The sequence below is a fragment of the Hoplias malabaricus genome, chromosome 6 (genome assembly GCF_029633855.1).
Source record: "Hoplias malabaricus isolate fHopMal1 chromosome 6, fHopMal1.hap1, whole genome shotgun sequence".
In the NCBI taxonomy this organism is placed as follows: Eukaryota; Metazoa; Chordata; class Actinopteri; order Characiformes; family Erythrinidae; genus Hoplias; species Hoplias malabaricus.
In genome coordinates, this window is record NC_089805.1 from 26265992 (window position 1) to 26281242 (window position 15251).

Genomic DNA, 15251 nt, shown 5'->3' on the forward strand with positions numbered 1-15251 from the left:
AACATACAATTAAATTACAATATAGTAATATGGTAATATAGTACAGTCTCAGCTTTGTGGAATGAGAGACCTAGAGCCCTGTGGACAGACATAATCTGGCCCTAAAGATGAAAAAGGGATGTGGCCCACTGGTTCTCTTCTGCAGTTTAAATAAATTTGGTGATATATGGGGTTCAGTCATGAACCAAATGTATTCACTCAGCCTGATTTGTACATAATTTTCATCTGGTTTATTCACAGGGACTTGATGCCTTCGACACTGGAGGGGCAGATCACGATGGAAAAGACCCCCAGCTACTTTGTGACAAACAGCGCCCCCAAGCGTATCCACTCCATGGCAAAGGACATCAAGTTAATCATAGTGGTCCGCAATCCTGTGACTCGAGCCATCTCAGACTATACACAGACTCTGTCCAAAAAGCCAGAGATCCCAACCTTCGAGGTCCTGGCCTTCAAGAACCGGACGCTGGGACTCATCGACGCCTCATGGAGCGCTCTGAGGATCGGGATCTACGCTCTGCACCTGGAGAACTGGATGCAGTACTTCCCTCTATCTCAGATGCACTTTGTAAGTGGCGAGAGGCTGATCGTGGACCCGGCCGGAGAGATGGCCAAGGTCCAAGACTTTCTGGGCCTCAAGCGCATCGTCACAGACAAGCACTTCTACTTTAACAAGACCAAGGGCTTCCCATGCCTGAAGAAGCCTGAGGACAGCAGCACCCCGCGGTGCCTTGGCAAGTCCAAGGGCAGAACTCACCCCAAAATAGACCCGGACGTCATCCGCAGACTGCACAAGTTTTACAAGCCCTTTAACAACATGTTCTACCAAATGACCGGGCAGAATTTCCAGTGGGAGCTGGAAAACGCTGGAGAGTTCCCCAGCTCCAGAGACTGATACACTTTTAACACTTCCCCCAGGAAGCCCCCAACTCAGCTCCCCACTCCACCAGCTGATCATCCACCAATCAATCATTAAACACTCATCTGTATCTGCAGCAAAAACACTTGACTGATCCCGCTCCCCTGAAAGTGTTCCTGTTGATAAACTGTTGTATATATTATACAGTACATAAATATATTTATATTTGTGACAAAAACATACAAACAAACAAACAAAAAAAAACAAAAACAGACAGTCGAATTTGTTCATTTTGTTTGGGAACAAGAGTTGATCTATAAATCATGTCTATAATGATGATGATGATGATGATGATGATGGCGATATTGATGGTGATGCATGCAATGAGTTAAGTGTCCTTACCCCCCGTTTTCTCAGCCATACAGACTAATTTCTTTGCTATTTATTTTTATTTATTTATGTATTTATGACTTATTTATCGTCTCTTTCTGTTGTCCCTGTTGCATTACCTTCCATTTGCCAGCGGTGTCGCACTGTCATGGATAAACAAGGCATCAAGATCAATAGTTTAGGGCCAAAACAAAGTTCATTCCAGCCATTTCAGGTTTAGTCCCACATAATTGCAGAGACATTTTTTCAATTCCATCCAAGCAGTTTCTGCTCTATTCCACACTTATTGCACAGGCGTTCCCATTATGTGGGATATTGAACATCACACCGGGGACAAGCAAGTGCACTTTCAGCGAGCCGCATATTATAGTTTGTTTGTTTTCTTTAATTGAAGTAATATATTTTTTGTTCCTCAAGTACCATCTGAAACCTTACCCTAATGACTTGGCACCAAATATGATCTCCTCTAACTTCAAGAGGTGTGGAGCACTGTGGGATACCTTCCTGAAGAAGCTGGTGTCCTTGTCAAACCATCGCTCAATTTACCTTATTATGCCCTGTCCACTAATTGGCTAATTCCTCTTTTCAACAGCGTAGGCAGAGCAGCTCGGAGCTGAGCATCTCCACTCAAAGCATCATTATCATGCAAGGGATTCATTAGCGAAAAACTCCAAAGTGCGGCACATATGCTTCATAACCGCCTTTAAACCGCCCCGCTCCTTAGAATTTGGCGGATGCTATACTCCTAGAACAAAGTGGTAATGAGCGCAGCAACAATACAGACGGACCGAGCGGTAGGGTGTTACCCAACATCTGCTGTTCCACACTCTTCTGACACCCAAGATAAATTGGTTATTAAAGGAGAAGGCCTCTGGAACATTGTCAATGTCAAAAAGAAGATTTCCACTTGTTTATCACTTGCCGGCCAAAGTTGCCACGGGGTAAAACAGAGCTTCTCATGCTGATGTATCCCCTTAATGTCCAAATGTATCCAGGCATTCCTTGGCTAGATGGCTACTATTTAAGGTGTGCCTATTGCTGACACCCAATAGAATGGAATGATTTGGAGCTGCACATGAGCGTATGGTCAAAATCCACATTAATGCCCATGATTTCGTGGTTTCAGAAACGTAAAGGCGGGATGTGCAAGTGTCCGCATACTTTTGGACACAGGGAATCACAGGGCTTGATTTAAATGAGTGTAACACCAGATGCTAATGTACTTGCTCAGGTGCTGACATTCCTTCTGATGCTCATGCTGTTCACATAAAATATGCATTGTACTGTCTCGGTGCTTTCGAAAAGGTTTGGATAAGAGGTCAGGGATTGGTGGTATTACATAGAGGTAAAGTCAAAGTCCAGATAACCTAAATTCCCCATTCAGGCACTTAGCATAGCCATGCTGATGAGCTTGATCAAGCACACATTACTGTGCATCAAATAGTCGATTGTGTTTTGAATATCATCTGTATGTCATGAGTTAATTGCCCATTCAAAATTATAATATACAGGAAATATGTTATATTGAATTTATTTTCTGTAATATAGTACTGTGCAAATGTCAAAGACTATACGTCATTTATTGAATTTCCTAACATAGCGATCATTAAATACATGTTTCTCATTGTTCAGGGTCAGGGGAAAGCAAAGCAGAAAACGTGAAACATAGAAGTCTCAAAAATATCAATACAATATCAATTTACTGAGCTATGAAAGGCAACGTAGATGATTATGGAGAACTACTGTTCTCAGAGCAAAACAAACTCCTGTTCCACATTTTTAAGGTGGAAGGGTATGCTTGAGTAAGAAGCCAATTTTACCTTGTTGGTGGCTGAAGTTTAACTTTTCTGTAAGTTTTTATTCACTTTTTAAATTACCACAGAAACTTATTTGTATCTTACTCATTTGTAGCACGTTCTGTCAATGTTTACTTTCATGGAACAGTAGCAGTCAGAGTCAGTTCCATCTTAATTGAAGTAATACATATGAAACAGCAAAATAAATCAATGTTACTATAGAGCAGGATTAGAATAACATCTTCAACCTTTATCCTGCCTTTCGGAAGGTCTCTCCACTGTCCAAGCACCTCCAGATACTGTTTCTTGGCCATGGCTCAGCAAAGACACACAGGGAGAATACCTGAGCCATTTTGGACCAATACAATAATGACCAAAAATTGACCTCTGGCTATGGCCCCACTCTGATGTTTATGTGGCCCCTCGTGTGGTTTTCTCAAGTGCCATCATTCCACGTGGCAAGTGGGCCAAACAATAAAGAATGTGGCCCAGACCAGGGCAAGGATGATTTTGTCATGTCACAATGGAAGCATGAACAGGACAGAAGCCTCAGATCTGAAGCAGAAACTGAGCTGGATTTTCTTCCATATTTCCAAGATTAATGCTTAAAGCAATTGTTGCCTATATATTAGTATATTTCAAATAAGTATATTTTTGAGCCACCACAACACCACAGTCTACCTACAGGTTTTAGTTTTCAATTTCCACTGCAGTGTTAGTTTAAACATTGCAAGCCAATAAAAATGGCAACTTCTTATTGAACAAAACAATATAAACTGACAAATCATTTTTGAATTATTACAGGTGACAGGATTCATATATGTATTCATTACCCCCCAACTCCACCCCCAAGCAACAGTTTGATGCCTCCTACTTGGGAAGCCCTGACTTAAAGTATTGTGACAGATTTGATTGTCTACCATTTACTCTATATCAAGTTTAGGCAATTTCTATTTCTGCTTCAATGCAAATGGGTTACCCTATATTTAATTTCCTCAGGGATATCTTCTGAACAGTGAATAACTTGTCTTTAACTGCAGTTTTAGCTGGAAATGAATGAAATGAAGAGTCACCTTTTTGCACAGTGCTGTATATTGATGACATTTTCCAATATATTATTATTTCCTCTGGGTACTTTTTGGTTAGTCAAAGAGATTCTAACAGTGGCCAAGCCGACATATGCAAGTCGACATATTTCCTTTAACAACGTAGAAAATTATTTCAATAAATAGCAAACAAATAATGAGCTTGATGTTGTTTCTAGCACAGGTGCAGATATAGCGACAGTATGTAGGCAAGATTTATTGATCTATCACAGGAGAATATGGAACAACATATGCTCAGTTAATCACATTTCGCCATCATTTAAATGTTTTTGCGTTGCAGAACTTGGCCCTGGACGACTGTAGAAATATGATAATTACATTTGTGTTATGACATTTAAATCGAGCCCTCAGGGTTAAGAAAATGAGATAAGCATTTAGAGTTCTTATTGGCTTGCTGTTCATAATTTATTTGCTTCAATAATTTATAACAGACAGTCAACCCATCAGGAGCATTGAGGGCGACTGCTGCAGCAACAAAACCTAAGAAGAGAACCAGTTGTATAATGCCTGGATTTCCTTAGATGGTGGAGGGCTTTTTCTTCTTTAATTCTTTTAATCAGAGCCAAGAGTGATTCTCGTTTGCCAACACGGTCGTGATTATGATAACAGGGTTTCATTACCACCTCCTGCTTTTCACAAACCCCTGACATTGTCCTAACCTTCTCATCAACTGCCCCTGACTGTTCATTCTTTCTTTGCTACTCTTCATTGTTATTTTTCAGGCCATTGTTTAGAGTTCGAGTCTATTTTTCCCCCTTGCGCTCTTCAACAACTTAGACAATCAATAAGGTCAATGAATCAATAAACACAGACTTTCCTGCACCAGCTTTGGTGGCTATCGGCTGATCGTACTGCATCATCCCTGAAGTCCTCCGGGCAGATTCGGCTGGAGCATGTGTTTATGGCCTGAGGGAACACTAAGGCCAAGAGATAGTTACACATAGCAGTTGGTTCAATCAGAGTAACCACCGCGCTGCCCTTTCCATTCCCGTGCCCCAATGCTGATGACCAGCACGAGGCTCCGATGTCCACTGATTCCCCTGCTGCTGCCCAAGCCTCTCAGATTTCACATCTGTCTACTCCCTGCAGAACACTCAATTCTTTACCTTCTCTCTGATACAGGCAGTGGCTACGGCTATTGCTAGGGTCTGCTCAAAGCCCTGCTTTTTCAGCTTTCTTTTTCAGACAATGTTCTTTTGTTTCTTACCGAGATTGTTGTGAGACTACAATCAAAACACTGTGAGGAAGAAAATGTGAATGAAAGGAGATACACTCTTACAAATACAGGTTGCTAAATGTACAGTTCTTGGATAAACTGTCTGGCTGAAACTTTACATAATGTGGAAGGTCTTTTAAACATTAAATGTTTCTTTCCTGTGTCATAAATCCACAGGCAAAATAATGTTTGATGTATACATGATGTAGCCTTCATCCCAAACAGAATTCACCAGCCATGTGAAGTTTTTATTTATTATTTCTTTATTTCTAATTGGAGCTACAAGGCTGGCATGCTGCACAGTTAAAAAGCCATTTAGGATTATATGAAATGAGGCCCTGGAGAAGCTGCACATGAGCCTAGGGTTAAAAGTGCATATGCCTCAATGCCAAGTGTAGGCTAGACTGATGGAAGAAGCCACAGTAATTGAATTGAATGGCATTCTCTGTTATGATAGAGCACACTCCAATATCTATGGGATGAGTTGTGATCCAGAGCTAATCATCCACACAGTCATATACAGCAGAACCTAACTTCACTGAAGTTTTCATGGTTGAATGCCATCAAATCTTCATCAAAAATGTTTCAGTGTCTACTATAAATCCTTGCCGGAAAGGCAAAAACCGTAAAAGAGGGAACAGCCTCTGCATTATTATTCTTATTCCAGGAGAAATGTTGGTTGAGGAGGGGTCCACAAAGACAAACACCTGCCCGAACCGTGATGCATTCCTTTAAAACTGAAAAGTTATTTAGGGAACCAAAAGTGGTTCTTCAATATCATTCATAGAAGCCTCTGTGGCACTTCTATTTCTAAGAGTGTATGACAGGGTTATATTAAGTTTGTGGCAGAGGAGAGTTCCTGCGAATCAGTATTTTTGAAACATACAGCTTTATGAATATGGTATGTATTTGCACTTTGACCTCCATGTCTACTGCTCTAGTGTACATAATAAAAGTGTATAATGTATATATGAAGCTAGTCTTTTTAAACAGAGCCAATAAAGGAGATATAAAGACAAGGCACAGGGGCTGGAGAGCCGTCCGTTAAGAGCTGATGGTCTGCCGTTGTGCATCACTGGCAACACTGCTGCTGACTCAGTGAACCAGAGACACATACAGTGGGAATCGGGATGAGAAAGAGAAATAGGAGTGGGCCTATGGGGGGAGGGGGAGGGGGAGGGAAGGCCTTAAAAAAGGAATTCAAAAAGGAAATGACAGTGCTTTTGGAACAAAATAATAATGATAATAAAATATTAGATTTCTTGAATAAAGTCTAACCCTCAGATTAATTTGTCCAAAAATTAAAACAGTAAAATTTGAGGAAAAATAAAGCGTTGTTATTCCTAGAAAAGAGCAAACAAAAGGCATCACCTTTTTTAAAGCAATGAAATGGTCTTTGAAAAGTTGTGTATATTTGCAATTTTGTCCCCAAAATGTTGGCACAAGCCATTTTTTTATTATTTTTATTTTATTTTAATGGTGAAATTGTTTTGGAAATGCTATATATTTTTATTTTGTCTGCACATTTATTTGCCAAAACTGCCCCCCAATTATTTTTTATCACCAAATTCACCTTTTCTGTACGTGTCCCACAATCACACACACTGTCAAAAGCCTTGGAAGGGTGGCCATGAACATGAAGTCACCTCACCATTCCTTTTCCAGTGCCACTGGTGAGCTTATTGGTGGGAGAGAATGCAAACTGCCCAGATCTGTCTCATCGCCTGACAAAATTAAGTGAGTTTGTTCTTTCAATGCCCTGTGTGCATCCCAGTGGTGTAAGACACCCTCATTCTGCAGAGTGTGTACTATAAACTAATCCTAGTAGTATGGGTTTAACAGGTTCATAAACAAAATATTAACATATTGTTAAGTTTCATACTAACAGAACGTGAAGTGTTGCTACGACAACATACATCATTGCAAGCCGTGACTCTGCAATAAGTGTTCTGCCATTGCCACTGTCCACATTGTATCAGATATTTCAAAACGTGACAATAACCCTTCCTTATCTTTTCACATAGTATTGTGGGTACAGTAGCGTTAATCCACACCATACTCTAAAACACACCGGTGCTAAGTATGCACTGTGGAAACTTGAGTACACTCACCTCAAATTGCACTGCAAATGACCTACTCCAAAAGTTAATTTTAGGTACACAATTGGGATGCACCCTATGACTTTATTCTCCAATGACAATGGTTTACATGTGGAACAATTCTGACTTTATTCTTGAAATAATCTTTCATAACATTTTTTTTTAAAAAGTCTCTCTAATGAAGTGTCCCTGATCACTGTTGTATATGTCTGATTGGTCCTTGGGGAAGCATTTCTTTGGGGGTCCCTGGATTTCTTTCACTGTAATAAATGGGACATAATACAAACTGAGGGGCTTTGCACTGAGACTCATCCCTGATTCCTTCGGTGTTGTGGAGGTTGGGAGAATTCAATGTGTGAGTAAAGAATATAATTCTGTAAAAAATATATAGAAGCACATCATTCTGCTTTGAATAAGTGCTATGTACCATCTGAGAAATGCATCTGACTAAGATTCACCTCCACATGATGTTGCTTTTGTTCCCTGTTTAATGACCTTTATTTATTTATTTATTTATTATTTTTATATTTTTCTTTTAATTATTATTATTATTATTTGCAGTAAAGAAATGTTTGTGATTTCACTGCTGGGGGTGGGGTGGTTGGGGGTGATGGTATTTTAAGGAGTGCCCCATTTGTGATTTTGTCCATCACCGTGGTCACTAAAGCAAAGGGAAGAACATTTATGATGTTCTGTAAATTAAAACATAACCTAGAGTATGTAATAAAAGGCTTAAAAGAAGATTAAATAAAAACACATTAAAAAATAATTAATTTTAAATAAAAATGTAAACAACAACAGATTTAAACTGCTTGATTTTATCTTGCTTAAATAATGGCAGAACCTGCTTAGAACCATTCTCCGAACTCCCGAAGAGCTCCCGTCACGCTCAGGCTTTCATTAGGGAAGGTTTAAGAGTCTTTCCCCTGCTTTATTTAGTTGTGTAATCCCTCTTCAGGTATGCTAGGCCTGCTTTCAGAGGGAGAATGGTTTGATCCACACTACAAGAGATCTATTGCATGAAAGACATGCAAAGCTGTCCTCCACTTGCCTGTCCCTGTGGGCGGTCTTGTAGCAAGTGCTTCCGAGACATATACATCTCTCTGAGACTCACGCTTTCTCTCGCTCACTCACTCGACCCCCCCCCCCACACACACACACACACACAAACACACACACACACTTTCCCAGTTCAAATTCACATAGCTTTATTGACATGAATTGTAAATAATATCTGTTTACAAAGCAGATAACAAAATGATCAATGTTATTAAAGATGTAATTCCTAAATAAAAATAGTAATAAATGAAAACCACATTAAAATAAGAATAAGACATACATTTATATATAGTAAATAAAGGGATGTGATTCATATATTTAAAGCGCTTATCCAGTTCCGGGTCGCAGTGAGTCCGGACCCTACCTGGAATCACTAGGCGCAAGGTAGGAACACACCCTGGAGGGGGCACAAGTCCTTCACAGGGTGGCACACACTCTCATATTCATTCACACACTTACACCTGCGGACACTTTTGAGTCACCAATGCACCTACCTACGTGTGTTTTTGGACTGTGGGAGGAAACCGGAGCACCCGGAGGAAACCCACGCGGACACGGGGAGAACACACCAACTCCTCACAGACAGTCAGATTCATATAGTTGCATTGGTTTAATATACTGAAGTGTGTGACGCTCTTCACTCAGGGTGGGACAGCTGGGAACATTCTGGAATTTGTCCTAAACGCACACACAGCAGACTTCATCTTTCATCATTTTATCTTCAGGTAATCTGAGATCTGTGTATTTGAAACATGAAAAGAAACAGTGCTTCTCTGTGACTCTCTTTCTATCTCTAGCTCTCTCTCCCTCTCTCTCTCTCCCATTCCCTTCCACTTTCTCCCTATCTTTCTTGTGCTCTCTCCCTCAGAGTCTGTATTTCTCTGTCTCTCTGGCCCCTCTCTCTGTCATTCCCACCTTCATTTGTGTCTCTCTCTTACTGTCTCTTGTTGTCTTTGTTCTGTACCTCTTTCTTTCACTCTGACACTGACTCTCTCTCTCTCTTTCTCTCTCTCTCTCTCTCTCTCTCTCTCTCTCTCTCACTCACACACACACTCTCACCACTCCTTCTGTCATCTCTTTCTCCCTTCTTCAGTGTCTTTCTCCCTACCTCCCTCATGTCTCTCTCTTACTTTCTCCTTGTGTGTGTGTGTGCTTTAGGGACATGGGGATCTTCTTGAGAGCTGTTGATCTCTCTCTCTCTCTCTCTCTCTCTCTCTCTCTCTCTCTCTCACACACACACACACACAAACACACACACACACACACACACACACACAGAACACACACTTATTGTCATACTTTTTCTGTCTCTTACCTTCAGTCTGTAGTTCTCTCTCATCTCTCTCTCTCTCTTTCTCTCTCTCTCCCTTTATTCTCTATCTCTTGCTTTGACTTGCCTTTCTCTCTCTCTCTCTCTCTCATTATCTCTCTCTCTCTCTTGCTTTTGCCTCGTCCTCCCGAGCTGCAGAAATCAATGTTTGTCACTTGGTACTTAGGCGAAGGGGAAAGAATAGGCAATCAAACCTGGAGCTGTTTCCTCTAAGTGGCGTTTATGACGCTGTTCAATAACGCATTGTCAGAATGATACTATCCCTGGACAGATTATATGCAATGAAGTGACACAGTGAACACAAACAACTGCTCAGCAGCAGCTTCCAGTTCATCTTATTCAGGGTAATCATAGGGTGTCCTTCCTTCTGGTTAACCTTGACTACTCCACTCAGTAAAACCTCTATAATATTTATATTGGCTGATATTTGAGGGCTGATGGAGTAGGAAATGTTTCTCATTATATCTATGATCATAAATTATAAATAAGGCATTTGCTTACAGATTTAGGAAGAACTTTAAAAGTGTATGCTATGTAAACCCTTGAAATGGACATTGGAAATATACATGGTACGGGTGGAGCACAAGCATGTGCAGGAACAGGGCAGTAACCGTTTTGCTGAACAGATGCAGCAAAATGGAAGAGTCACTTTCAGAATTAGCCATCACACTTAGCCTTATGCTAAAGCCCTGCAGTGTCTGATCCACTTGTACCAGCGCAACACACACTAACACACCACCATGATGTCAGTTTCACTGCAGCACTGAGAATGATTCACCAAACCAAATCATACCTGCTCCCTAGGGGTCCTGACCATTTAAGACTGAGGTCCCGTCCACACGGGGACGTGCGTGTTAGGATATTGAAATTGGAGGTTTTTAGAAAACACCCTCCAAGGTGTTTTCAGTGTTCTCACACAGCATGCCTAGTCTCCAGCTTAAATTTAAACAGCTCCTCAATCCCTAAATTCTGAATTATGTAAGTCATAAAAATGTATACATTCAGATTTCATCATCTAGATTTCATATTCCCACATGTGATGTGGGAATAAATAATAATAAATGATGTAGTATTAATAATATATAACGGGCTGTCACAGGGGAGGGCAATCTTATCTGCAAGAGGCCAGTGTCGCTGCTGGTTTTTGTTCCAACCAACCAGGAGGTCACATGATCTGTTGTTTTACTGAGATCAACTAATTAAAGGAGTGAAATCAAGTGTGCTCTGGCCTGAATGGACTAAAATCCAGCAGCCACACCGGCCCTTTGTGGATAAGACCACCCATGGGCAATGAAGATTTCGATTCATTTAATGACTTGAATAGTGCACTACATAGGGAGCATAGAGTGAACTGGGATTAAACTTCTGTGTTTGTCTCATACATTGTGGTGTTCTGATGTCTCTCTTAAAGAGGTGCCATGGCCCCCAACTGGACTGGTGTGATAATGCAACCATTTTCATAATCGCATGGATGGGGATATTTTCAAAAATGTAGGGAGAAAAAATCTCAGTTTTTAAAAATAAATGGACCTTTGTTGATGGAGCCTGAGGTGAAAGGGTGCAAACAAAATATGCAGAGCAACAGGTGGACTACAGTGGAGCTGAGAGAATGGAGAGTGAGTGTAGATTCAAGAAATGGCCGTAATATTATGGCTGATCACATTAAATCTAGAGTCAATAGAATGAAACATCAAGATTGTGTCTGAATAATTATAACTCATATTAACTTGATTAGGGCCTACTTTAAGGCCCTATTTAACACAGAATCTTAATATTATGGACGTCCTTTTACGTTCAGCGTTCTTCACACATGTCCACTCACTTATTATAAGGTACACACACCTCGAGTGTGATCTCCGTAAAGAGGCATGAAGACAGTGGGGATTCCCCAGAGCAGCTGCACACAAGGTTAAAATCGCCAGGAAGGTATAAAGTCCCACAGCAGTGAACTTTGAAGCAACAGAAAATGCAATTGCAATGTGGGACTCCATCCGAAATCTTTGGGATGAATTAGAGTGGCATTTGTGAACCAAAACTAAATATACCACAATATATGACCACAATGGCCATAATGTTCTAATGGCTAAATGCTGTCAAATCCTGACAGCAATGTTCTAATATGCAGAAAATGTGATGTTTAAATCTGTACTTTGTCTGTAAATAATATCATTTCAATGGAGTGAATAGAGTAGCTCCTTAACACCTAGCCAGCTAGTTTAACTATCGTTAGCATTGTTAATGAATGAATGAACACCATTAAACTCACCTCAATGTGTCATTTACAGTCATTTAACCAATAGAGCAATAGAGAAGTCAAAAATCGAGGGATATTAACATTGATCGCAAATGGCTCTCTGGGCTTCAGCTGATGTTGAGCCGGGGGAATGTGTGTAATCGAATAAAATAATGCTGACAACATGATAAAACCCATATATCGCTCATAATGTACAACAGACTGTGTTATTACAACCATAAAGTGTAATTTTGATGGTACTTTAGCTGGTGTAACCACAAAGCAACTGAGAGAAAAGCACTAGAATTGATGTCCAATGCTAAAAAGTGAGCTAATCCGGCTACAGTTAGCAAGCACTACCACTGGCCCTCGTTCATCAGTAACTCTCAAAAACCTGATTATAACACTGTCCTCAACAAAGCTTGAATTCCACTGACACAAAATGTAACTCTAGCTATTTCATCCACACAGCAACTGACAGAAAAGCAGATATTATTATCAGAACCAATGTCTAATGCAAAAAAAGTGAGATAATCCAGCTAAAGTTACCAGCCGGAAATCCTGGCTCACTGCTCAGTAACTCTCAAAAGCTGATTATAGTACTTTTGTAAACAAAACTTATCACTAATTAACACTGCGACACATGAAGGAAGTTACAGAGCAAGTTACTCACTACTCCAACTTGTGTCCTCAGGTCTGTTTCAGCCCACCCTGCTGTGTAAATTCAGTTCAGCATTAACTCTTGTACGCTCTTTCTCTCTTCTTTCTCCGATTTGCTCTCTCTGCAATAATGTCCGTACGGGAAAAACTGAGCTAGATTCTTCTTGGAGCTAAGTAACCACTTGTGAGATTTGTGCCGCAAAGCGTTAAGCATTTCTTGTGAAAGCCCACTGTCCTGTCATTTAGAAGGTGCTCATTCCAGTAAACCAGCAGTGCACCCAGCATAGCAGCCACAGAGGGCCTATTCTCCTTATTACAGCTCCATGGAACATCACAATAATTTAGAAGCTGTAATTTATTTTAAGGTACATATATAGTGTTCCTTTAAGTATAAGATGAGCTGCTCTTGAAGCAGTATACAACCTGTTTTCTTCTTCATATGACCTTTAACTCAATAACACTAATGAAAGCACTGCAGCATTTCTGTGTTAATGATACAGTTGTTTACTTAAGGTCCATCACCAGTGGACACTCACAGCACCTGCAAAACTGAGCAAAATAAAAAAAACACTCACTACTCATAGGCCAAATATTTCATTCCACCTTAAACTGTGTGGCAGGTACATGGCATGTGCTACAACTTTTAAGGTGGAAGGGGACACTGGTGAATTAAAAGCCCGCTTCAGCCTCATGAAGCTCTGAAAAGTGTTGAGAGAGTGTTGTGTTTTACACAGTTGTGTTGGTGCTGTGTCTGTGCTCTTGTGATAGATTTAAAACAACATCATCTACAAGTACCAACTAAATTAGAACAAGAAGCTTCTTAATAGGAAGCTACAACAGTCGCATCCTGACCACAGGTGGCGGCACGTAAGCTGTTTTGTTGACCTTTTTCATTCAAATCCTTGCATTTTTCTCCTTCACGAACAACATATTTTAATACTTAATATATGTTCTTTGTGATTTATCAGTTGAAAAGCATAGGCTTTATTAGAGCGTCTCATAGAGCTTCCTGTGTGGAAAATGACTTCCTGCCATCCATCTGCAAACAACCTATAAGCAAGAGAGACTTATCAAGATGCTCCCTTTATCAGTGCATGTGTGAGGTGGTGTGTGTGTGTGTGTTTGTGCAGACCTGAGTTTATGTGTGTCTCTCTCTCTCTCAGTTGCATGCTCTCAATTAACAGTTGATTTGCGGGAGATTGTGTATAATTTACGGGCATCAGGGAGCCCCTATTAAAATATGGCGGACGTCTGGAACTTCCAGGATAGGTGGATGTCTGCTATAGCTGCAACTGCTAATGCACAAGATTATGCTGCCTTGAAGTGCAAGTCTATAGTTTTTGTGGGAAACATGAATCCTGTCAAGAACTTTTTCATGTCGTGTTGATTTTAGCCTTTCTACAGGTTCAGAACAACATATATTGTTGTTTAAAAATGACATTACTCTTACATACTAAATATACTGTTCATGTAACAACCTGGCCAGTTCATGCTGCATTGAAAATTGTAATGTATCCAACTGCATCTTCCAACTTTAGAGGGTGTTCATGTGTTGTCTCCTGGTGGGAAACTCATTTTGATAAAATCGACACCACTTGAATGCAGTATTAGCTAAGTATAGTGTCATACCAGCCAATCATTGTTAAATCCCGGCCTGGAGCCTGGATCAAAGGTCTGGATTTGAAGACGTGTAAGCCTTTTCAGAAAAGATGAAGATGCTATTACAGCAAATGGGGACAGACAAACAATTACTACCCCTGATTCCACAAAAAAATATTGGATCAGCAGGTGTGCAGAAACGTTATCATGTTCATATAATTATCATGTACATATCAGCATCATTTATGCAGCTCATAAAGCAGCCACAGAGGCCATGGTGAAGATGGGATGATAAGACATAGTGAAGATCTAGTAGAAATATTAATATCCTTGTCCAAAGGTTTGAAAGTTTTTATGACGTTTTGGTTAAAAAGTCATATAAAGAAGTGGAAGTGCTATTAGTAAGAGTAATGTCTCTCTAGTAGAAGGACCAAAGTGGAACATGTTGGAGGAAAAAAATGTTGTCGAGAGTTTGATAGAGATTCCCAAAGCTGAGCAGCTTAAAATGTGCCCCCAGCTAATTTGGGGATGTGCTGTCTGCACTTAATCTTTTACCTGTCAGATGTTTTAGCAGAACATTCACTCTCCAACTCGCTAAATATTAAATGATTTGAATGGGAAGTTTTAAGCTGGAGGGAAAGAACCTAAGGATTTCCTTATAAGCTGCAGGGGAGTGGCCTAGTTTTTGGTTGAATTTATTGATTCATTGGTAGCCTTGGATCTCCATAGGCTTTGCCAAACAGCTGCTCTTCTTGGTGTCCAAAAGAAGGTAAAGAAATCAAAAACAATACACATTCAGGCTATGGAAACTAATGCAACATAATTGTACAGCTCAACATGCTTGGAGGAGAAGACTAAATAACTGGGTATTGTTTAGCGACACATCGAGGGTTTTTTAAAATGG

The 15251-nt window shown here is 40.3% G+C and overlaps 1 protein-coding gene across 1 annotated transcript in view; it reads left to right on the forward strand.

The window, feature by feature from the left end:
- The window catches only part of hs3st4 (heparan sulfate (glucosamine) 3-O-sulfotransferase 4), a 152575-nt gene extending 146106 nt beyond the window's left edge, over window positions 1-6469 (forward strand). The window contains exon 2 of the mRNA XM_066675191.1: window positions 241-6469. Within this exon, the coding sequence (XP_066531288.1) occupies window positions 241-895 (655 nt within the window). The 3' untranslated portion in view covers window positions 896-6469. The remainder of the gene's footprint in view (window positions 1-240) is intronic.
- Window positions 6470-15251: the final 8782 nt, after the last annotated feature.